At 48.0% G+C, this 22826-nt stretch overlaps 1 protein-coding gene across 1 annotated transcript; it reads left to right on the top strand.

Annotated features, from left to right (window-relative positions):
- Positions 1-224: 224 nt before the first annotated feature.
- On the top strand, positions 225-21177 carry LOC122369140 (receptor-type guanylate cyclase gcy-5-like). Its single transcript, XM_043343602.1, has 16 exons — positions 225-476; positions 818-982; positions 1398-1551; positions 2600-2774; positions 8176-8289; positions 8764-8874; positions 9129-9245; positions 9573-9706; positions 9954-10121; positions 11343-11546; positions 11843-12065; positions 15976-16147; positions 16784-16940; positions 17505-17617; positions 17836-18043; positions 18389-21177. The coding sequence occupies exons 1-16, from the start codon at positions 263-265 to the stop codon at positions 18777-18779; spliced, it is 2820 nt and encodes a 939-aa protein (XP_043199537.1). The 5' UTR covers positions 225-262; the 3' UTR covers positions 18780-21177.
- The last annotated feature ends 1649 nt before the right edge of the window (positions 21178-22826 follow it).

Here is a 22826-nt window from a genome sequence, read left to right as displayed (position 1 = left end):
TAGGGTGCCTGCCCAGACCAATGTCTCCCCCAAATTCCTATCACCTCTGGCTCTGAAATGGTCTTGTCAGACCGGAAGGGCCTAACCCAAGAAAACAAACAAAACAAAACAAACATAATCCAGTCATGGCCCTCGCTTTACGAAGTAACAACTAAGAGACATGTATGGCTATCCATCATCTCCGCAATATCCCTTACACCCCCCCCCCCTCCCCCGGCAGGCGCTGCACGAGTTCCACTTGACGCAGGAGGAGTACATCGACATGTTGAAGCTGAGCCAGTCGGCGATGCTGCACCACTGGCCGCACGCAGTCGCTGGCAGTAACCACTCGCAGCTGCGGGATGCAGCCTGCAACTGGCTCACTAAAAACACTGACCTCTGGAGGGGATGGCGGATCACACGACGGCCGAAAATACTCATCGGAGGCATATTCCCCATCAACGGCATGAACTACAAGGCCAAAGGGGTCATACCGGGTATGTGGTGCGTCACACAGGCCTCTTTAGTTGGTGATGTTTTTAAAGCACCGGATAGATATATGGGAATTGACTCGATTGTTTTATTGGCTGAAATATGCTTTATTTATATCTATGGCCATGTATACACATTACAGTGTAATCTTTCACACCCTTTTGTTAGAAGTTGAAAATCGTCCTCAATGAATTCATATCATCATTTCGCTTTTTATCAATCTGAATTGAATTGAGTTTTTGAATTTAGATCATTCAATTCACAGAACAAAGCAAAGCAAAGTGTGTAATTAAGTCAAACGTGCAAGCAGCGACGTTGAACGTCCCTTTCCATTCTGTTCCCACAGCGGCCATGATGGCAGTGCGCGCTGTAAACAAGAACGACACGGTTCTGCGCGACTACGACCTCTCGCTGAAGTCCGAGGACGGCCAATGCAGTACCGACATGGTCATGAAGAGCTTCATCAACTACGTGCGCATGCCGGATCACAACCAGATGGCCGGCATCCTTGGTGAGTGGCGAAGAGGAAGTGGAAAAGCAACTGATGAGTAGGCAGAAATGTTGTCTCAGCCAATAAGTCTTGGTCGATGTTTTGGGGGTCAACGCACGTGTATTTTAGGGCGATGCTAAAATAATTCCTAATCGCTAATGCATAAGGGATCCATTTAATTGGTACACATATAGTAGTGATGCCGTTCAATTCCCCTTCATCTACCATCCAGCCGTGATTTGTGACTTGTTCCATGATTCGTACGATGCTCAGATTTCCCCTTTACATTACCTCAATCACCCTGCTTAGTTCTCGTTCATTACCCCACCCAACCATGTTTCGGTAGTTTCGCAGCCCAACAGACTGCCCAGACCAGCCGAACATGGCCCGTCCACTAACCAAGTGCTAACAGCCGCCCCTCCCTCCGTCCCGACAGGTCCCGCCTGCTCTGACACGGTGGAGCCCATAGTGGGCGTGTCGCGTCACTATAACGTGGTGGTGATCTCATACAGCGCCGAGGGCGTGCTCTTCTCTAACCGCAGCCAGTATCCCTACTTCTTCCGCACCATCGGCGAAAACAAACAGTTCAGGTGAGACGGGCAGCACGTGGTTGTGGGAGTTTGGGGACATTAGAGCATAGTGGCAAAAATTATCAGAATTGAACAGCTCGAGTCAGACTTAATAACGCCTATTTAAGTACCTAAACATTAGAAAGCTAAGCTAGTATTGTAGAAAAAGGTAGCATGTCGCATGCCCGATCTCTATACGCACAATGTTTTTTTTCCTTCGCTCGCCAATAGTGGCCTGCTTCCAATCATCGGCAGCCGGGTGCGGCACTATTTGTTCCCGAACGTTCCAGACCCGGTGCTGCATGCTGATGTCACTCTCTCTCCCTCTGTCCACCCGCTCCCACGCTCTGTAAACCCATCTGCCGAGACCGCTCGCTGGTAGCTGGCTGGGCCTCGCTAGCTGACAGGCTCTGCAGGGCTGGCTGGGTGCAGGAGACTGTCAAAATTGTACGAGTTTCAGCGAAATGGCTCGACGTTACACCAGCTGTCTGAGTGCCGTGACGTGACAGAATTGAAGGTTGTGTATTCACGGTGAATGGTGACGACGGGCGCGGAGTGATTTCAATGTCGTGCTGTCCTGATCAGGTAACCGCAAACTGCTCTGGCAGTCTGTGACGTTGAGAAAATCGTTTTGTGGTCGACATTACATACAGTTCATATGTTGACACAGGGCGTTTCACATCATAACATCGTTCTGTACGCTGGAGTGATTTTTTATCTGTGGCTGGTTTTAACACAAAATGCCGTTAGATAACCGTAAGGAAAAGGCTGAAGTTGTGTGTGGCTTAGGTTTGTTTTAACCTTCTTTCTGTAAATTGCCGTATGTCGATACTTTACCGGTAATGTGGCGTGTGTTCTTCTGATACCTGTGTGTCCATGTTTGACCGTGAATGTCCTACGTGTTTAACGCCACAGGACAAAGTTTGTTCGTGGATATGACACGTCCTTCAGTTTGGTCGGGAATATTGCGTGAGTCCCATGGTGTGTTGTAGTTTTCCCGAGGATATGCCGTGCATTTCGCCGCTTCTGTGCCGCGATCTAACCCAGTGTGCGCCGTCGCCATCCACAGGTTCGTCTACAAGCAGCTGCTCCGGCAGATGAAGTGGCACCGGATCGCAGCGCTGACCGAGGACGGTCAGAAATACTCAGAGTACATCAGTTTCATGCACGACATGCTGCAGGAGTCCAAGATCTCCTTCATCGTCAACAGAAAGTTCCCCCGAGACACCAAAACAATGGCGCCGGTGAGAAAACTGCGTGACTCGCCTCGTCTACTCTTCTTCCGTTTTACATTGAGCCACTGCATTTTTCTTCTGTTGGCTAGTTAGGCTATTTTCTCTCGGGTCTTCCCCTCATCACAGTCTTTTGGATCTATGTAATCAATTGAAGAAATGAAATGTAAAGAGAGATTGGCCCAAATCGTACCAGGCCGTCACCCTCATCTCTCATATTTGAATGAAAATTGTTACTAGGGGTAATCATAGGCTCCAAAAACACCTGCCAAAATATCAGACTTCTCAGATGAAAACTTTTTGAGCTACATTGCATAATATTTTCTAAACTTCAGATTGTAAGGGTGAGTTTGATGAGCTATAACTCAAAAACGAGCAAAGCAAGCAACAAACGGTAAACAGCTTTGAACTAACGATGAATCAAAGATTAATACAGCTTTGTTTAAATTGGAAAGAAAAGCTTTACATATTGAAAAAAGTCGTAATATTTTTTTAAAATTGTCTATCACGACCCTTGGGACCAAAATTGTTGCCATTTTTATTTTTTCTAAATAAATTTCAGGTCATTTAAAATTGACATGCAAAAAATTAGAAAGGTGTTCTTTCTATAAGTTCCTCATTTTAATGCGTACAAAATGGGTTTCCGGGGGGTCGGTACGACCCCAGCTCGCCGCTTCGCCTCTAATGGAGCTAGAACCTTGCGGAAAAAACGAGCATGTGCGCCGTTACAAGATGCATCGAATGATACCACATTTTAAGGTCTCGGGTTCATTGGTGACCTCTGAGTTCATTTCAAGTGACCCAAATTACGGGTCCGGTTTTTGGTAGATAACTTCGCAACAAATGGTCGCAGAGCCGCGATTTTAGCATCTTTGTGTTTGCCTAGCTCCGGCGCGTCGAATGGTGTACTGTTTGTTCTGGTGAGGTCAGCTTAAGTCGCTGACCTCGGGTCAGCACACTGCCGTGTATTTGGCTCCGCTCCCCGACCGGGCGGCCCAGCCGGCAGCCAGCCCCCGGGCATCACGTGACCGCCCAGAGTCCGCGGCAAAGCCAACCAGCGCGGCGCTGGACAACAGCGCCGCCACAGAGATGGTTAACAGTCGGATCAGGCCACGAATCTGAGTGAATGAGATCATGTTGCACAGCATTCGATTCGCAAGGTCTTCCCGAGTCCATTGGTAGCTTTCCCGTCTCTCTAGCTCAATTTGATCGAGAATTATTGACGAAAAACTCTTATGACCCTAGTGACGTACGAATGACGTCACGCAAGGTCAACAATGCAAACGTGAGGCAAAAATGACTTCAATTGGACTTTCAGTAACCAGTGATGTCACTAGGCAGCTTTACCACGCCATTTGTAGGCTCTCTTCCCGAAATCACAATTCGAGACCATTACGGTGACGCAAAATAAGTACATTTATAGAAAGAACACCTTCCTAATTTTTTGCATACTACTTAATAATGATCCAAAAATGTTTTTAAAAAATAAAAATTCAAAAAAAATGGTCCCAAAGGCATAAAAATGCAAACGAAAGGAATCTCAATGTGTTATCGAGGTGTGTCATTAAAGTTCCAGGACTGGTGCCCTAAAAGATGAATTTCAAACCCAAGCCACAAACCACCATATTTCCCCTTCAAAGTAATCCTTCTGGAGTATACAACTGCGCTCCCAACCCTCTACAGTCACTAATCTTTTTCTTACGTGCTTTTAAAATCATGTCCTCTGTTGCGGGTCGTTTAACAATGAGGTCGTTTAACAATTTAACTGAACGATGACCAGAAGGGACGACGCATGCAGGTGTGTCAGGACATCCTCGAGCGTCTGGAAACTGAACCAGACTTGCTCAGGAGAGTCATCACCGGCGATGAATCCTGGGTATTTTAGTACGACCCGGAGACCAAACGCCAGAGCCTTCAACGGCGTCGCCACGGCCGAAGAAAGCAAGGCAGTCCAGGTCCAGCTTCAAGGTCATGTTGATCGCTTTCTTCGATGTGAGGGGCATCGTCCACTGCGAGTTCTTGCCACAGGGCCAGACAGTCAACTAACATGTGTACAAAGAAGTACTGCGGCGTCTGCTTCGTGCAGTGCGCGAGAAGAGGCGGGAGTTGTGGCAGGGCAACTCGTGGCTGCTTCACCACGACAATGCGCCTGCTCACAATGCCCTGAGCATCAGAGAGTTCTTGGCCAAGAAGAACATCGCCGTGCTGGAGCAACCACCCTACTCACCTGACCTCGCTCCGTGCGACTTCTTCCTCTTCCCCAAGCTCAAGGAGGTCATGAAGGGGACCCGTTTTGATGATGCGGACGACATCAAAAAGGTCGTGACGACGGAGCTGAGGAGCATCCCGCAAGAATCCTTCCAGCAGTGCATGCAAGCCTGGCAGAGAAGGATGGACAAGTGCATGCGGTGCAAGGGGATTACTTCGAAGGGGATAACCTATAGTTTGTAGCCTGGATTTGAAATAAAACTTGTGTGGCACCAGTCCTGGAACTTTAATGACACGCCTCGTATATCAAAAATAGTTTATGTTTCAAAATTTTAAAAATGCACATTATTCTTTGTTTCAATGCAAGTTCAATGCCGTATAGCATTTGGCATTTGGATTACACTGATCAACAGCCAAAAATGTACAGAGAGGTGAGCATTCGTTTCTACCTAATTCGAGGCCGCTGATTCCAAATCTGGTCACCGTTTAGCCCCATCGGGCTCAGTTTTTTGTCTGGTACATACTGATGCCTTAAATTCTCACTTTTTATGCATTGTTGTTGGCCTATTGTAGATATCCTTAGACCTAGATTATATATCTTTTTAATCCATATTTACCACAGCCAGGCAACACAGATGAGCACAAAACTATTGAATTTGTTGGAACAGAAATGTATATCACACATCACAGCGCAATGGAGGTAATCACATATTGTACAATCACGGCAAGGTACAATCAACCAACGGTATGGTCATCCATCTGTGCTACCTCTCGACCACACAGGCAAGATTTTTGGTCATTTCGAACACTTTGGCATCTTCCTCTCGCTCAGCAACTCTTCTTGTTAGAATCGCTTCTGATTCTTGCTTTGTCTCCTCCCCTGCTGACGTTCCTCTCTCTGCAGTGTCCAGCAGTAATCACCCATCATATTGGGACCAGACTTGCCCTGATATCTGCTCTCCATCACGGCGATGTCCTAATGGAACCTCTCAATCAAAATATCACCAATATTTTGATTGTCGAAAGTAAATTGGATCACTAGCCATGTAATATAAAGACAGAATAACAAGCTGAGTACATGCACCTAAGAAAAGGACGCAAACATACTGTAATGCCAAAACCTAACACGATACCCCATTTCTAGTGCCAGATTCGTATTTTGCACCCTAAATTGCCCCAGACACAGAGCTTTTTCCTTCGGAGTCACCGGCAATGTCATATAAAGGAAGAGGGAAATGTTGAAAATAGCCATTCAGAGCAGATACACAGACATACTGGATCTCAAAAACCTAGCCTGATGCGCCATTTCTGATGCCAGATTCGTGTTCAGCGTCACAAATTACCACAGAAATGGGTATTCTGCTTTCTGTACTATGACAAAAGTCAAATTTTGTTGTTCAGTGTTATCCGTCTTAGAGTTACAGCCCGCCAAACTTGGCGCTGCAACGCAAGATCCAAAACATGTTATACATTATAACTCAAAAACTACTCATCTGATCAGCCTGAAATTGTCCCAGAAGGATTCAGAGCCCCTGATTACCCCTTAGACCAATTATCGTTAAAATCCGAGAGATGAGAGTGTCAAATTGGAAAAAAGTGGTACGATCTATCGTGGAATGCCCCAAATATCAAAAGCAGCTGGACGATTATTCTATGAGGTGGTGGAGACGAATCAGTTTTCCGAACACCGCATTTACTCAACTACATTCAAAACTGTTAGGCATGTCCCATCTTCGAAGAAAGTATATAAGGATACGAATCTCTGGAGCATGGTGGTAGTCCATGCGCTTAATCAGCACCACATTTTCATTTTCCATGGTTATCGGCTGAAAAGAAGCAATGTAAATCCCATAGACTATTGGGCACTTCCCAGAAGCACGGATCAGGGACGCTTATAATTAGCTAACGGCCGTTCGAACTGCGTCGTCTCGTCGCTGCTGCGTCGTAGCCGGCTGTCGCCATTGACCGCCGATTATAATCGGTTGGCTGCCGATGCGCAACAGGCAATGGCGACGTGGGACACTGTGCAGCTGGCTGAATCGCCCAACGGCCACATCCACGGCGCCGGAAATAAAGGGCATCCAGTATTCCGTGTGGGATGCGGTTGGATTCGACGGACTTGCTCCATATCCGCGATTGAACTCTGGGTTGAATCAAACTGAGTGCTAGAGAAGCTTACCGATATTTATGATTGTTTTCACTTCCAACTCCTGTGTTGAAGAATCAAAAGCATTTTTGTCGTCCTTTTTTTATTCCGTAAGCCGCAGACTAGACATTGGGGCTCCCTCCCTTTACCTTAGGCTTCGCTAACGCTCTCCTCTGAGCCTCCGATGGTGGGCAGTGGCTCTCCCTCCCCCCCCCCCCCCTAGGGACCACCGGCCGGATGTGACGCACCGTCACCGATGCGTCGTTTCTGCCGCGGCCCGTTTCCGCTGATCGAATTTATTCTGCGCTGTCGCAGTCTCGGAACTGGTCTGATACAATCAGTCGTGCTGGCACCATGCACCAGAAGTGCCACTTGGGCTGATTACGGGACTGAATGCACGGCCGGCCGTCTCTCAGCCACGGTCCGCCATGCCTCGTGTCTCTCTCTGCCGTGGTACAGAGGTCGACCTCCTTTATTTGTAACCAATTGGCTTGCATGTGCCGCTCAATGGGTCCGTTAAATTAGAATGTAATTTGATTATTGCGTAGTCTTTCCATTCCGTATTTGGTAATATGTATCTTTCCCACCTCCGTGTGATGACCCTTGTTTAACAGCCTTATTTTTGCCCTCTAGATGAAATGCTTTCGGTATTTCATATTCTAGTTCACCGGATTCACACATACTATTAGGCGTTTACTCTCCACACATTGCTTCTTTTATTTCCCTCCGTTCATAGCAGTACCTGACATCACAGTCCTTACCGCAATAAATACATTACTGACCTTTTGCTCTGGCCATTGAATTCACATCGCACGGTAACTACCGAACTTTTTCATCGCAATACATGCTTGATTGACCTGCTCACATGCACGTACACGACTAGCCTTCTCACCGCAATCCCTGACGTTCTGTCCTCAGTATCTGACAGACCTGCCCGCAATACATGACTGACCATCTCACCGCAATCCCTGGCTTTCTTTTCCGCAGTATCTGACAGACCTGCTCACAATGCTTACATGACAGGCCTTCTCATTGCAATACCTGCTTTTCTGTCCTCAGTACCTGACGGACCTGCGCGAGAAGAACGCACGGATCATTATCGCCGAGGCGTACGAAGTAGCTGCGCGCGCCATCATGTGCGAGGCCTACCTGAAGAACATGACTGCTAGACAGGTGGGTGCCAGCAGGGAGCTAACGCCACCGCCTGAGCCGTTCAACATGCCTCGGTATAAGATACCATGTCCTAAACCGTTACACTCAGCGCTCTCGCTAGCGACTAATGACCATTTGCTCGTACCTGATGCAGTACCCAGTAGCGCGAATCAGGTGTCGTTCTCGCTGTTCCCGAGCTCACTAGTCTAGCCTCTAGCCACCACCAGCGTATCTGGTGGGCTTTCAGACGAGTTTGACAGTACGAGACTAATGCGAGGCAGATGGAATGTTCCGCCTCGTCTCCCGCAATGGGATACTGTGAAGTAGTTATGTAGAAAGAAGACCTATCACGTTACTTATGCTGGTGCGTCTCTGCGCACATGATAGTTTCTCGCGAAGCAAAGTAACACGAATGGTTGCAATAAATGTCTGGGATTTCACGTTGATTGCACCTGTTGGGATACCTGAGACCTATCATTTTGCCTCGGTTTTCAGGGTTACGTGTGGTTTTTGCCAGAGTGGTTCTCGTCAGAGTGGTATCTGGTAAATAGCACTGATAGCACCGATGGGGATCACAGCAAGTGCAAGCCAGAAGAACTCATGCAGGTCAGCTTAAAATGCATAATTGTACAGTGATCTCTACAATATGTCGTGCAGCTGAGATGTTATGACGGATCGATGTATGTTTCTTATCAACATGCACTCATACATCTCACGCGTCATCACTACCTAGTCACAGTGTATACCTAGTGTCACGATCGCTCATGCTGTCATTTTCTAGCCGATATGCAGTATAAAGCCGAACACCTGCTTTGGCCGTCTAGACTGTCTCGTCTCTGACTTTTGACCTCTACCCTCAGGCGCTGGAGGGACACCTGACTCTTTCTCACGCCTACTTTGCCAACGACACGGAGATTATGCAGGAGGGCATCACAGTCAAACAGTGGCGACACAACTATAGTGTGCAGTGTGAGGAGGTGAGCCCAGGGTGGACAGTGACGTCACAGGGTAGTGACGTCACACAGTTTGATTAGAATGGCCACCGTAGTACGTATGTCTCTGCATTATGAACGCCGGATGTGCTGTTATTGGATTGGATGCTGCGGTAATTTGGTTTTGTCTATTGCTATTAATAAGTGATATTGGCGGGCTAGTGTTGATATCGTTTGTGAACACCTCCGACGCTGCTGTTTTGACAGTTCGTCCGTATTGAGGCCTGCTCTGCGGGTACTCGCTGAGAATTTTTGCTGGAAATATGACGTGATATTCAGTAGCACACAATACAATACAATATCTTCCGTCAGGAGTACGCCGTAGAAGAGTCTGACTACGCCGGGTACGCCTACGACGCCGTCTGGACGTACGCCCTGGCTCTGGACAAGCTGCTGTCGGAGAAACCGTCCAGTTTTCAGAACTTCCACACGGGGCCCACTACAGCGTGAGTCCTCAGCGCCTGGAGCGTCCGGGGTGACGCTTTTAGCTGAGACTTAGTTATTGCTTTGAACCCTTTACTTGTTCATTTTTCTTTAATTCTAAAATGTAAATGTTACTAAGTTTATTTGTGTTTCTAACGGTCCGCGACTTGCAAAAGGTATACAATTGTCCCGTATGCATTTGTGAATACATACATGGAAATCTAACTGTTACGCATACGTTTCCTGACAGCCCGGGGTATGTTCCTCCAGACGTTTTGTCGAGATTCTGAAGGCGACCAACTTCAACGGCGTGTCGGGCAACATCCAGTTCGTGGGACCGTCCCGCATCTCCATCATCCTGGTGAAGCAGTGGCTGCGCGGAGAGTACCACGTCGTCGGACACTTCGAGCCGGACGTCGACAGTGGTGACGGAGGCATGTGAGTGACGTCACTGGCACAAAATGACGACCTCGCTGGTCTGAATGGGGGAATTCTGAGGCACGCAGAGTCTCGCAAAGTTTCTTAAAGCTTTCATTCCATTAACCCCATCCAAATCGTCACGGTTAGGAGCTCTTCCACTTAAATATTCAAAATTGGAACATTTATCGAACTGTTTTTTCTGGACCACTCTGATATTTCATCATCATTCCTCCCTCACTCTTAATCTGCCCTAAGTCCGTCCCTCTCTCGCTCTCCCCATGGCGGGTGCTACACAAAGAGGCGAGCGATTTCACCCGACCACCGCGGCCCGGCGCCATTAGCATTTACATGACTCGGCAGAACCGTTTTCGGGTGTCTCATGCATAACTGATGATATGTGATGTTGCGTGGCGGCCGGCAGTGGGCGGTGGACGAATGATGGTGGGCTGTGGACGGTTGATGGTGGGCAGTGGACGGTGGACGACGGTGGACGATAGATGATGAATGATGGGCATTAAACGATGAGCGATGAACGGTAGACAATGGAAACTGGACATATTATGTTGTTCTCATTGCATGATGGACGGCCATTTGTAAACAATGGACGGTGGACGGTAGACGGGAAAGGTGGACGACAGTGGACGACGGATTGTAGACTGCGGACTACGGACAGTGTAGAGTGTAGAGTCGTAGACGTTAGTCGGTGGACGGCGGACGAACTGGTGAACGGAACTGCAGTGACATTTATCTTTCAGTCGCATATGGTGTTGGTGACAGTGTGTAGGTGACGGTCTAGATGCGCGTGGGACGCCGCTCCCGTATTCCGCTGCCTGCCCCCGCGCTGTGTAGGATGGCCTCAATATCGGGACATCCGGTCTACCCCTACCCCTCGATCTAATTTAGCCTGGATCTGGGGCGAGATAACCAGTGCTGTGAGTGGAACGGAAAACGCCTCATTGTCCCGGCCGAGCATCTAAAAATCACGGCCTAAAATGGACTCATGACAGGAAACTGTGGTCAGTCTCGTTAAAACCTACCTCATGAACCACGGCTAAATATGACTGTTTACGTCACAGTTGAAGAGGCTATTGCGCGCGGTGAACATACAGAATAGCACTGCGTGTAACGCGAACAGTTCGCATTTTGTAACACGCGCATTCACATGTTGCACAATTGTATGCCCTTTGCCTAGCTCTGAGGAGTACCCCCCCCCCTCTCTCTCTCTCTCTCTTATCTCAGACTGCGGCTGGACGAGCGCAAGATCCGGTGGCTGACTTCGGACGGCAGCCGCCCCGTGGACGGCTCCTCAGACCCGTGCGATCTCCAGCCGCTCGCAGACCTCCTTGGCACCACCTGCGAGAACGCCATGATCATCGTCAATAGCATTGTGCTGCTGTTCGTGCTGTTGATGCTCATCTGCTGTGTTCTCTTCTATAAACGCAGGTGTGTGCCGTTCAACGCCGATATATGCAGCTTGATGAACTGATAGTTTTTAAGGCTCGTGGATTATTTTGTGATAATACGCATTTAGTCGCTACTGCACTGTCATTTGTGGGCTGCTCTGTGAATTCACGGTATACCAATTTTATTAGATAACTATTGATAGAGGTTCCCAAAGCAGCAGGTAATCCTTCGTATCTTTTCACTGGTATCTACCGATTGTATCACCGTTCTCCATCGCTCTTCCACGGTCCAACTATCCAACTATTCAATTCAGCGTGGCCTATCTGGTTTCCCAGGTACGACAAGAAGATGCTCCGTCTCAGGGAGATGGGACTGACCAACAAGATGGAGTTGAGACTGGACGGATGGGAGATCAGTCGGGATAACGTGGTGATGAACCGCCAACTGGGAAAGGGTGCGTTCGGCACGGTTTACGGCGGAGAGGCCACCCTGCCCAAGGACAGGTCCTACCGCGGCCCGGACAAAAAACGCGGCGGTCAGGAGGTCGAGATGGAACTGGTGAGCAGAGCAGGAAATCTTCGTTGCTTTCCGAGTGAGCTGTTTATGAAGATTATAATAAGGATTAACCCGGCAGTTGCTGGGGTATTTCGCCACCCACCGTTTGCTGGGGGGGGGGGGGGGGCGTTAAACGCCCCCAGCCGATAACTCGAGAACCAATAGGCGCAGCGAAACGCACGAGGCGGCAAACGAAAGAGCGCGACGAGACGCTTCAGATGAGTACTTTAAAGTTGAATTTTGAGGTCACAGGTCGGGTCAAGGTCAGGTCAAACACCTGAAATCGGGCTTTCAGTAGCATGGACTTCAGGACTTCGCAATGGGCGCCTCTCGCCATAAACTCTGTCAAAACGGTGCATAATCCATCTTATAAGGCCTACAAGAGTGTCAGCCCCATATAGGGGTCAGTCAAGCATAGGTCAGGGTCAAGGTCAGGTCAACCGGGTAGGCACATATCCCCGAAAATCAAAACTGATATTCGCAGCCTGTGACACATGTTTTATATGTAATTTGGGGCGTAGAACACGATGGTGACATTCATTTTATCATATGTGTACGTTTTTGGCTAAAAAAGTTCAATTTAAGAAATTCATGTATCATGGTCACGAAAAATTGCCAAGATTCAGTTCAAGGTTTTGGAAAATGCGGAACGATAATCAATAATTGGAGATAGCCATTTGATTGATCATGGTATTGGCAGTCTAATGGCGTTTACGGCATGTCTGTATGTCTATTCTGTGATTTTATATGATTTTTTGAACATATGCCGTTTTTGGTCGAAAACTCAGAAATCATGACGTCACTAAAACCTCGATATCTCAAAAATTTTCCGACCGATTTTTTTGACACTTTGTCACAATAAACTTCAATCAATTCTCTACAGGTACCCAAAATTTGGCGCGCCTGCGGCGCGCCGTTTTTATGCTATGGCCCGGCGAAAAAAGTGGGGGCGTTTAACGCCCCCCCCCCCAGAAACTCGCGGGTTAAGGATTATATTGACCAGAGTAAATTGACCGGTTGCTGAAGGGAAAAAGCATATATCATACGTCAATCGCTCTTTTCTGCTTCGGTATGTAATTACAGTAATGCTGCGCAGTGATATTGCATTTAACCCTCGCCCGCACATGGGGGCGTGGTTGCCAGTTGCCACCCCCCCCCCCATGTAGTTTTTCTGCTCTACACTCAACATTTTTAGAGCTAGAAGGCTGATTTTTCGTATAGTTGTTCACCTATCCTTTTTTGATGTCCACTCTGAAAATGTGAAGTTTGTGTGGTTTTTGCTTCCGGAGATATGACCTTGTTCTTCAGGTCATGTCATGACCCAAATGACAAATATCCAATATCTTGCGTTGGCTATGGGTCTTGTGGGCTTTTAACACCTTGATTTCGGCCTTTTTTGCCAGTCTTACCCCCCACCTATCATGGAACATGTGTTGTTCGACGATGCACGGTAGGCGATCGGGCCGGTCTAGCCTCTCGAATCCTCAAAGACACTTTTTTCGAAAATTGGAAAGCAACGCATTCTAGTCGACAGAAAATTAATCAAAAATTACGATTATAATGGTGCATTTGCATGGCTCAGGAGACATTTTTTCGTAGACAAAAGTATCGTTAAAGACAGCGTTCCGTAACACTTCATAAGGAAGATAATCACAGCCGATTTTTACGCTCTTTGAATATTTTGCGAAACGATGAAATTGCTAGGTGTTGAGCATCCATTTTGCATGGAATGTGAACTTTAGATGTTTAGACGATTCCGCCATAGGAAGCAAGCAGACAAAATCAGTTCAAAATGTCTTATAATTAGGTTACCTTTTTATATTTTTTTCTACCGCCGAACATTACGTTCACTGAATTAACCAAGCCCAGCAAAAAAGTATTACGAGGAAGAACTGAAAATAATGCTGTATCGCATGTACTCAGACACTATCTATTGAGGGAACCAGTGAAAATTTGCAGCCACTTGCAGCCCTGGCATCCAGACACTTTTTCTAAGGGTTGGACGTGGCTTGGTGCACTTGAGCACAAGTGGTAAATGCCCCAAAGGGTGTTTTCGCGATAGCTCAAAACACCCAGGCGATAGAGAGCTGCAACTTGGCATACCTGACCATTGATGCACGCTGGATCTTGTGACACCAACCGCACCTTCAAGTCAAGTCAGGTCATTGGCCTATGACGTCATAAATGAACCTCTGCACGATCCTCAGATGTCGCAACTTTGCAACGCTCTCAGTGCCAGAGTAACTTTCACAGGGAAGTGAGACTTGCAGGACTTATTGTCCTTTAGAGGTCTTATAACTTTTATATCTCATATTTTTCCTAAATGTCACATAAAGTCAGGTTGGTCACGTGATTTCACCTAAGTTAATAGGGAAACATGAAAACTGTTATTTTGGCGCCAGGAATGATACACAATTATCTCAAGTACATGGAATCTTTACTTCATGCACTCCTTGCAAGATCTGATGCTGCATTTTTGCATTGTTGACCTTGCATGACGCCATTTATGACGTCATGCAATAAGCTAACCCTGCACTGTATTGAGTTGTATTGATTTGTACCCTGTATTGAGTTGTTCGTCAATAACTCCCAATCAGATTGAGCTAGAAGTCGACAAGGTCACCAATGGACTCCGGAAGACCTGCCGAATCGAATGCTATGCGATATGACCTCCTTCGACCAACTTCGTGACTTGAAGACCTCTGACCTGACCTTGACTCGAAGTCAACACCTTACGGTGGCCTCACCTGAACTGTGTACCATTCGACGCGCCTGAGCAAGGCGAACACGACGATGCCAAAATCGTGGTTCTGCGGCCATTTTTTGCGAAGTTATTTACCAAAAACCAAACCCGTTGCTTGGGTCACGTTATGAAATGGGGCCTTATCGGGCGAGATTTACGCTGTTTCATGATATGTATAAATTGGTAGGGCATAATTGTTTTGAAAAAAATTGGTTGAAAGGAATTTTCTAAGAAGGTACACACCATTTCAATGTCCTACCCAGCTCATGAATTTCGACCTACCCCTAAAAGTATTCATGCGTTATTCGAGCGGCAATTAGGCAAATTGCAAGCTCGCCACAGAGCACAAATCCTGAAAGACATAGTCCTTATTTAAAAGATATGCTCATTAGATATTCAAGAAGGTTGCTCCTAAATATTGAAGTTCTAGCTTCAAAACATGGATGTTATGAATGCCGATAGATTTTGCAAGGCTACACCGGCCGGATCGCCCACTGTGTGATGTACAGATGTCAAGGTCAGGGTCAAGGTCAACCAAGGTCATCTAAAAACATTGCGTTTTAGGCAAGCTGAATTTACTTATCATGAAGTTTCTTTGACTGTATTTTCGATAAAAGTTTCTCATTTCATGATCTCATGTAATATGGGCACATAAACAACCGGTGCACACATCAGTATACACACAGACACACACAGACATACAAACACATATAATTGACCTTGACCTAACTTGACCTGAAATGACCTCAGCAGCAAAAACCTGGTCGGATAGTGTGACAAAGAGGCTGTAGCTGGCTTGGCACTACAATTCGGCATCGTCATCGGTGAATGATGAGCAGCGCACTTGATATCCAACGGTGACCCAAAACAGCAACATTTTTTAGTTTGGCCTGACCTGGAAGGTCAATGACTGACCTGAGAAGGTAAAACTGGGTATCATTGGATTCGTCTTTTCCCAAAGAATTTTTTTTGGTCATTACCGCGAAGCTCTATCTCCAACAGGAACGAAATGGCGCGGGAGTGGCACCCCCCCCCCCCCCCATGTGTGTTCTAGGATGGGAAAGTGGCATGTGCGGGCGAGGGTTAATATTATGTTTTTTATAATTCAGTTAACCAGACACGACTTGCCATGCTCGGATCTACCTACCGTTGACTATTTAACGCCCACAGCGTTCGGTGGCCGTCAAGACGCTGAAGCACAACTGCACACTGGAGGAGAAGCTGAACTTCCTCAGCGAGGCAGAGATGATGAAGCAGTTCAACCACAAGAACATCGTGCAGCTGCTGGGCGTGTGTACACGCTCAGAGCCGATCCTGACGGTGATGGAGTACATGCTGTACGGTAAGCTGCGGTCTCGGATGCTGAAGGGACACTCATACGATTATTTTACAGTTTTTTTTTCACGAACAGCTTGTTGTTATCACTTGTAAATAACTATCTGATTGGTAGTGCGTCTTTCTGTTCTCCGTACCTACTGTTTAGCGGGAAACAATGGGCAACAGTAACGTTTTTATTCACTGACCTTTGCTGTCAATCTCAAAGTTTTAAGTTATATATCAGTGGAGGTTCTGCGATGTCCTAGGGGATTTGGAGGATGAAGGCTCAGTCGCGTCGTGTTGTCTGCGTCGCACAGTGCTCCGATCGGCAATCACGAACGATTAGGTACGGGGGCGGGGTGGGGGCGGACAGGGCTGAGGGCTTCGATTAAGCGCCTTAGCGCCGGCTGGCACGGGCTAAGCTCGTCCAAATGGGGCCGGGCGCTGCGCCCGCGGACCGCCTGATCCGGCGGATCGCTCCGAGACGCGTCGGTGGCCCGTCTGTTTGTGCGATGACGTCACGGGGTTTGGCGTGACGTCAGAGGAGGTCCGGTATCCGGGGACATTTTTCAGCCGATAGGTAAGGGATAGATGCTTTGAATTTTGTCCACAACGATCATTTTTCTGCCATGCGATGCTCCCCATATGTGTTTCTTTTCAGGTGACCTGAAGAATTTCCTGCTCGCCCGACGTGGTCATGTCATCGACAAACAGTTTATGGACGAAAATAATGAAGTATCCAGCAAGAAGTTGACATCTATGGCACGAGATGTGGCCTGTGCGCTCGCCTACTTGGCTGAGCGCAAATACGTGCACAGGTAAGAGCAGAACCTCTTGGAGGCTTCACGGCTAGCTAAACCTACCATTCAGGGCTCCCGGGAGGGATGGAACCATCAGTTCGGGAGGTGACTATCAATTCGGTTTCCGAATGCGAAATTGGTAGGCTTTCCGAATTGCCGGTAGCTAGATAGATGGATAACTTCTGCAGTTACGCTGTGCCCATATCACATTCAGATGTACTTGTTTATCTGACGCTAGATGTCACTAGTATGACTTGCCTAAAATGGTATGCTGTACCGCATAGCACGGATGGGCGAACTTCGCGGCTGGATGCTCCGGGTCATGGAAGATGAATCGCGAACTATTACCGATAATAATCGTTGTCCAATGTAAATATATTATATATCTGTCTTAGGCATGATCTATTTATTTATTTCACATCGAGAGGCATATCCGCTGCATACGTTGGCCATTCCATGCCTCGAGTCAATTGCATTAAGTAAAGGTCTATATGTTAACAACTTTTGTTCAGGTCGATTCTCTGTTCTGTTTACCGGTTCGTCGAACGCTCACGGTTTTTTATTGTTTTCTCCCGTCGTCAGGGATATCGCGTGTCGGAACTGCCTGGTCAACGCCCAGCACACAGTCAAGTTGGCCGACTTCGGAATGACGCGCTCCATGTGCGAGAATGACTACTATCGGTTTAATCGTAAAGGTAAGTGAGGGAAACATTGACTACAGCGGAGCTATAGTAAAGCCTTCGGGCGACAATAAAACGATAGCAGCTGTTGCATGTTAGGTGAAAACGATTATCAATGATCTCTTGCATATTCAGTTACCTCAGTGGCGCATATGTGCACAGTTTGGCCTTTGTTTAAGCTAAGTTTGTCCTCTGTTTGCTGACTGTTCTGACCCCGGTGCCGTCTCCGACAGGTATGCTACCCGTGCGCTGGATGGCTCCAGAGTCTCTGGGCGACGGCCTCTTCACGCCGGCTTCGGACGTGTGGTCGTTCGGCGTGCTGCTCTTTGAGATAATTACGTTTGGCAGCATCCCGTTCCAGGGACTCTCGAACGCAGAGGTGGTGGACCATGTGCGACACGGCAGTCACGTGGCCGTGCCGGACGGCGTCAAAGGCGAGCTGTGAGTACCGCTGAGAGGTGGGAAGGGGGCTGAGGGGGGTATAGGACGGATGGGGTCGGAAGATGAGGCAGTACCATTCACAGACTGATGTCGGGTAGTGAGAATGTAGTAACGGTATTTTGCTAATTTGAAATTGCACTGTCTGAATAACATTGAGCCATATTAACAATGAAAAATGACAATGAATGACAATGAAATGTGTACGCTGTCAACGTCAGTCGTTAACGTTGTCAGTCGTTAACGTTGTGGACAAGTCTGATTTCTTTACGCAAACTGCCGCTAAGTGTCTTCCGATATCGTCGGGCGCTCGGCTCGTCTGACCGGTATTCCTCGTCGTGTTCCCAGCGCCGAGCTGCTGCTCTCCTGCTGGTCCTACTCTCCCGAGAAGCGGCCGGAGGCCAAGGAGGTGGTGGAGCGGTTCGCCTCCTACCCTCGACTCATCTCGCCGTGTCTGGACGCTCCGCTGTCGGTGGTCCAACTTGACGGTCAGAACACGCACGAGGTCGACCTCAACACGAGTCGCAAGCACAGTCTGTTGATGAACGGCCGGCCGCAGGCGCTGTTTCAGCGAGCCACCTCTCACGAGCTGGCCGACATTGCCGAGTCCGAGAGGCTGGTAAACGGCTCGGCGCCGACGGGAGGCGGAGGCTGGACCGTGCCCTCCAGCCCGTTCGGCCGTCACGCGGCGCATAACGGCCGTCACGGTCACCGTCACGCGGACACGACTGATGTGTGAGCGACCGTCACGGGGCGGTCCGCACCGCGCCGTCCGGTGCGTCTAGTCAGAGCCGTTCTATCAAGTACAAAGACTGGGGATGGGGTCGTCATAGACTGATTAGAGAGTCATGTGTTAATCGATAGGGGTGTCAGTCAGCCACCCAGTGTTCATAATCTTCACCGGTCGGCTCTCGGCTGGTTCCCGCAGCCGGCCACAGCCAGTGGCGCTCGCTCGTAGCGCTCGATATATTCTCTACGCTAACGGAAGTTCCATCGCGAGCTTAAAGTCCAGGTGACGTCCACGAGCTCCGCGCTGCTCTTCCATATGTCATGGTTGGCCAATTGTCGCCGCTGGGAGGCGCCCCACAGCAGTCATTAAGGGATTTGGGCTCATATATAGATCTGTCGGCATTTCTGCCCAACGCGGTGGATTGGGCCGTACGTTAACACTGCTCAGAAGCTAGTGCAGTCATTTTATCGGCAATTTGCCACTGTACCATCAAGTCATGGAGGTATGTACGTCGGCGCGGTATTGTATTGTGTTTGTGCACTGTGTTTGTGCGCATGTATGTTTGTGTATGTGTGCATTGTGCCATTGCAAGGGATGCGACTGTTGGGGCAGGGATGGGTCAGTTTGCGTCTGACAGTGACAGAACCACTGGATGTGGGGTAACGCATGGTGCCAGGGTTGCGTCAGTCGAGAAGGCGCGGTATATGCCATAGTTACGCTGTGAGAATCTTATCTGAAATCATGAAACGTCATAGCATGATGTCAAAGTGATGTCATGTGTGACAACCGCGCGAAATCAGTGTCTCTACGTTACGTCAGTGTGGTGCTTCTTGTCCTAGTAGTAAGTGATAATATTGTGGTGTGAAACAGCATGTGATGTCTTGGTCGTATCGCATGACGTTGTGATGACGTCATATGATGTCGCCGTGCCGTGGATGATGACGTGGGCTGTGACGATGTACGGTAGTTGACAGGTTTAGAGGCGCATCCTGGCTATAACTCAGGTGAACGTCACTCAGAGGTTACGACCGTAGTCAGGTAGCATGACAGGCACCGAGGCGCGCCGCCGTTCGAGTCAGTGGGTCAGTCGAGACTCGTGAGACTTCCATAGGATGGTGACTTTAGTTTACTTCAGGGCACTCTTATACTATCGCTTATACCTATCACATCTGTTATCTTTGCACACCATTTAAAGATATTGGGAAGATGTGCTCCGCTTTGCCCCCCTCTCTCTCTTTCCAACTATGGCAAGCTGCGATGTGTTATTTACCGAATGTCAATCCAGACCGTCATATGCGCGGCCCTGCTTCGTTCTGGATAATTTCAAGAAGTGATCATTGAACTCAACATTTAATTCATAGTCATGATGGGTCTGCTATTTGTACTTCGCATGTTGTCAATTCGTAAAATGAAAATGTGTGTACTTTTGACTTCCGTCGCCGTTTTGAATTTATTGAAAATATGTAAGGCTGCCTTTCGTGCTAATTAAACAAGAAAATTTTAGACGGCTCACAGGAAGGTAAAGTTACTGAGATCCGTTCCGTCACTCTCCAAATATTGATGGCAGATAATCATGACTCATTGACCCCTTGGAGCGGCACACGGAGCAACACTACCGGTAGTGTTGAACTTTTGTTGAATATATAGGGTGTTCACTAAAAATTGACACAAACTTTGAATGGCTGCATATCAAAAGTGAAGCAAGCTATAACGATGCAACTTAGCATAGACATAAAAGGGACGTTTTTTTCATATCGAGCATAAAATTTCACGGATGTAATGAAAACAGTGGCGTTGGAGGTCGTTTTAAACAAGGACTACCAAAAGCCCATTGGCAGGCTTTCCCAAAATAGCACGTCAATGGGAGAGTTTGGCATGCACAAATACCTAATGAAAACTTAAAATGTCAAAATTAGTTACATACCGTACAGTGGGACGAAAGTTCTAGAGGGTGTGGGAGTCCGAAAAGCTGAAGTGGTGTAATTCGGAAGATATTGACCTGAGGAAGGGTCGGGGCCCCGAAAATGCACGTGGAGGGGCTTTTTGACACCTCACGGCGCAATGCTGCTGATCAGTAAGGTATTAACTGTGCCTAAGCGAAGAAGATATATCACACCTGAGACTAGGCTGAGTTACAACCGGCGCAAATGATTTCTCGAAGCGACTGGGAACAACATAAGGCCAGAGAAGTAAATATGCTATGGTCAAAAAAAAAGGACAAAAAATGCAGAAAAAAGGTTGAACTATTTAAGGTAGAAAAATCATGTTTTTAGTTAAAGGGCGACAATTAACTAGACAATGGAGTGTTCTGTTGTGATGTGATCGATGATACAAGGGCTAACGTCCATTTAAGTGTCAGCATGCAAGCTAACGCTGGATGCCGTGGTGTATGTGTTATTTCAGAGAATATCATCTCAGTTCGACTTTATTCCTCCAGACTGGTCCTTTACAATATGATACTTTTTGAGCCAAGTGTATTATTAAGCACTAGAGGCTCATGCAGAACAACATATGTAACCAGAAGGTGATTTTCTGGTCCGACCTCGCGCCAGCACACTAACCAAGGGGCGCCTTGAGGGCCCCGGCCGATGTAAAAATTCCCATTGGAACGAGACCCGATAAGCCATTTTCCACGCCTGAAATTTAACAAATGAGTATCTAATGTGATTTGCCTAAAGCTATAACGTATGTTGGTGTCTTTCGATTTCATACAAAATATCAACTGGTTGCTCATTACCACCATCAACTGGCCAACATCACGGTCCACTGGTGCCAGAGCTTGTGACAACACTTCCAAGGAAATGTCCAAAAAATGGCCTACAGGGATCAGGCAAAGCTGTTGACGCTCTACGGCTTGCAGCAGATGCAATGTGCATTACAACAATGCCTCGTTTGTTTAAATCGGTACATTTTTACCGAAGATACAGCCTGCTAAACTTTGTCTCAATTTTTAGTGAACACCCGGTAGTACCAACCACCGTCTCATACACACTACCTCTGACTGATATTTTGTGTAGACGCTTGCACGAATGCTTGATTTTGGTCCCGTTCTGGTCAACGTTCACATTTTCACAGCATTTTTTGTGAAACCAGCACGTCACTCTGATAAAATCATTGGGATCTTGTTTAATTGTCGGAACGCCTCTTGGATGTAGGGCATTGTTTCTACTTGAATATGTGTAAGTTGGTGACCTTAAGCCCTAGTGTAAAGACGAAGAAACCAGACTGACCTCCAGATGATGTTGAAGACGATGCTGTAGTCGACGATGATGAGAAGAAGACGACGAAGAGAAGTTGTGCACAAATTTTCGGCCCTAGGCCATCCTCAGGTGATGAGAGGGGAGGTAGAGGTAAGGAGGGGGAGGAAGACCACCTCCAACGGTCGCCGCGGCGAGGCACCAACTGTTGGCACCAGTTGGTGCCAACAGTTGGTGCCTGTTGGCACCAGTTGGTGCCAGGCCTGCCAACAGTTGGTGCCTGTTGGCACCAGTTGGTGCCAGGCACCAACTGTTTGCACCAGTTGGTGCCAACAGTTGGTGCCTCGCCGCGGCGACCGTTGGAGGTGGTCTTCCTCCCCCTCCTTACCTCTACCTCCCCTCTCATCACCTGAGGATGCCTAGGGCCGAAAATTTGTGCACAACTTCTCTTCGTCGTCTTCTTCTCATCATCGTCGACTACAGCATCGTCTTCAACATCATCTGGAGGTCAGTCTGGTTTCTTCGTCTTTACTCTAGGGCTTAAGGTCACCAACTTACACATATTCAAGTAAAATCATTGGGCATCGTTAGCTCGGTCAATGATTCGCCCTTCTAATCTGTGTGATCTTTGGCCCTCCATGTCTGCGCCAATGTGGATTTTCAACCCTCAGGGGAAGGGGAGGGGTCCATTTTGCTGCCACGTTCACTCGGCGGACGTCAGCTCTAGGCTCACGGGAGCGGCATCGTTCGCCGGCTCTTCAATGCAACAACGCTTACCAAGTGCAAACATGTGATGATGACACAGGGTTCTGCCCCGGAGCCCCGGACGCTGCCGCGTCCCCTACCCGATCGGGCGGCC

The sequence above is a fragment of the Amphibalanus amphitrite genome, unplaced genomic scaffold (genome assembly GCF_019059575.1).
Source record: "Amphibalanus amphitrite isolate SeventyFive unplaced genomic scaffold, NRLGWU_Aamphi_draft 001010F_arrow, whole genome shotgun sequence".
NCBI classification, from domain to species: Eukaryota; Metazoa; Arthropoda; class Thecostraca; order Balanomorpha; family Balanidae; genus Amphibalanus; species Amphibalanus amphitrite.
The sequence above is the reverse complement of the archived record's forward strand: the minus strand, read 5'-3'. Positions and strand labels throughout refer to the sequence as shown.

What these genes read in the sequence shown, in the direction of transcription:
- LOC122369140 (XM_043343602.1), top strand. Translation starts at nt 263, where the DNA reads ATGTTGAAGCTGAGCCAGTCGGCGATGCTGCACCACTGGCCGCACGCA. An exon ending in ATAGTGTGCAGTGTGAGGAG is followed by an intron (nt 9,246 to 9,572) that starts GTGAGCCCAGGG and finishes ATCTTCCGTCAG; the next exon opens with GAGTACGCCGTAGAAGAGTC. An exon ending in GTTCTCTTCTATAAACGCAG is followed by an intron (nt 11,547 to 11,842) that starts GTGTGTGCCGTT and finishes CTGGTTTCCCAG; the next exon opens with GTACGACAAGAAGATGCTCC.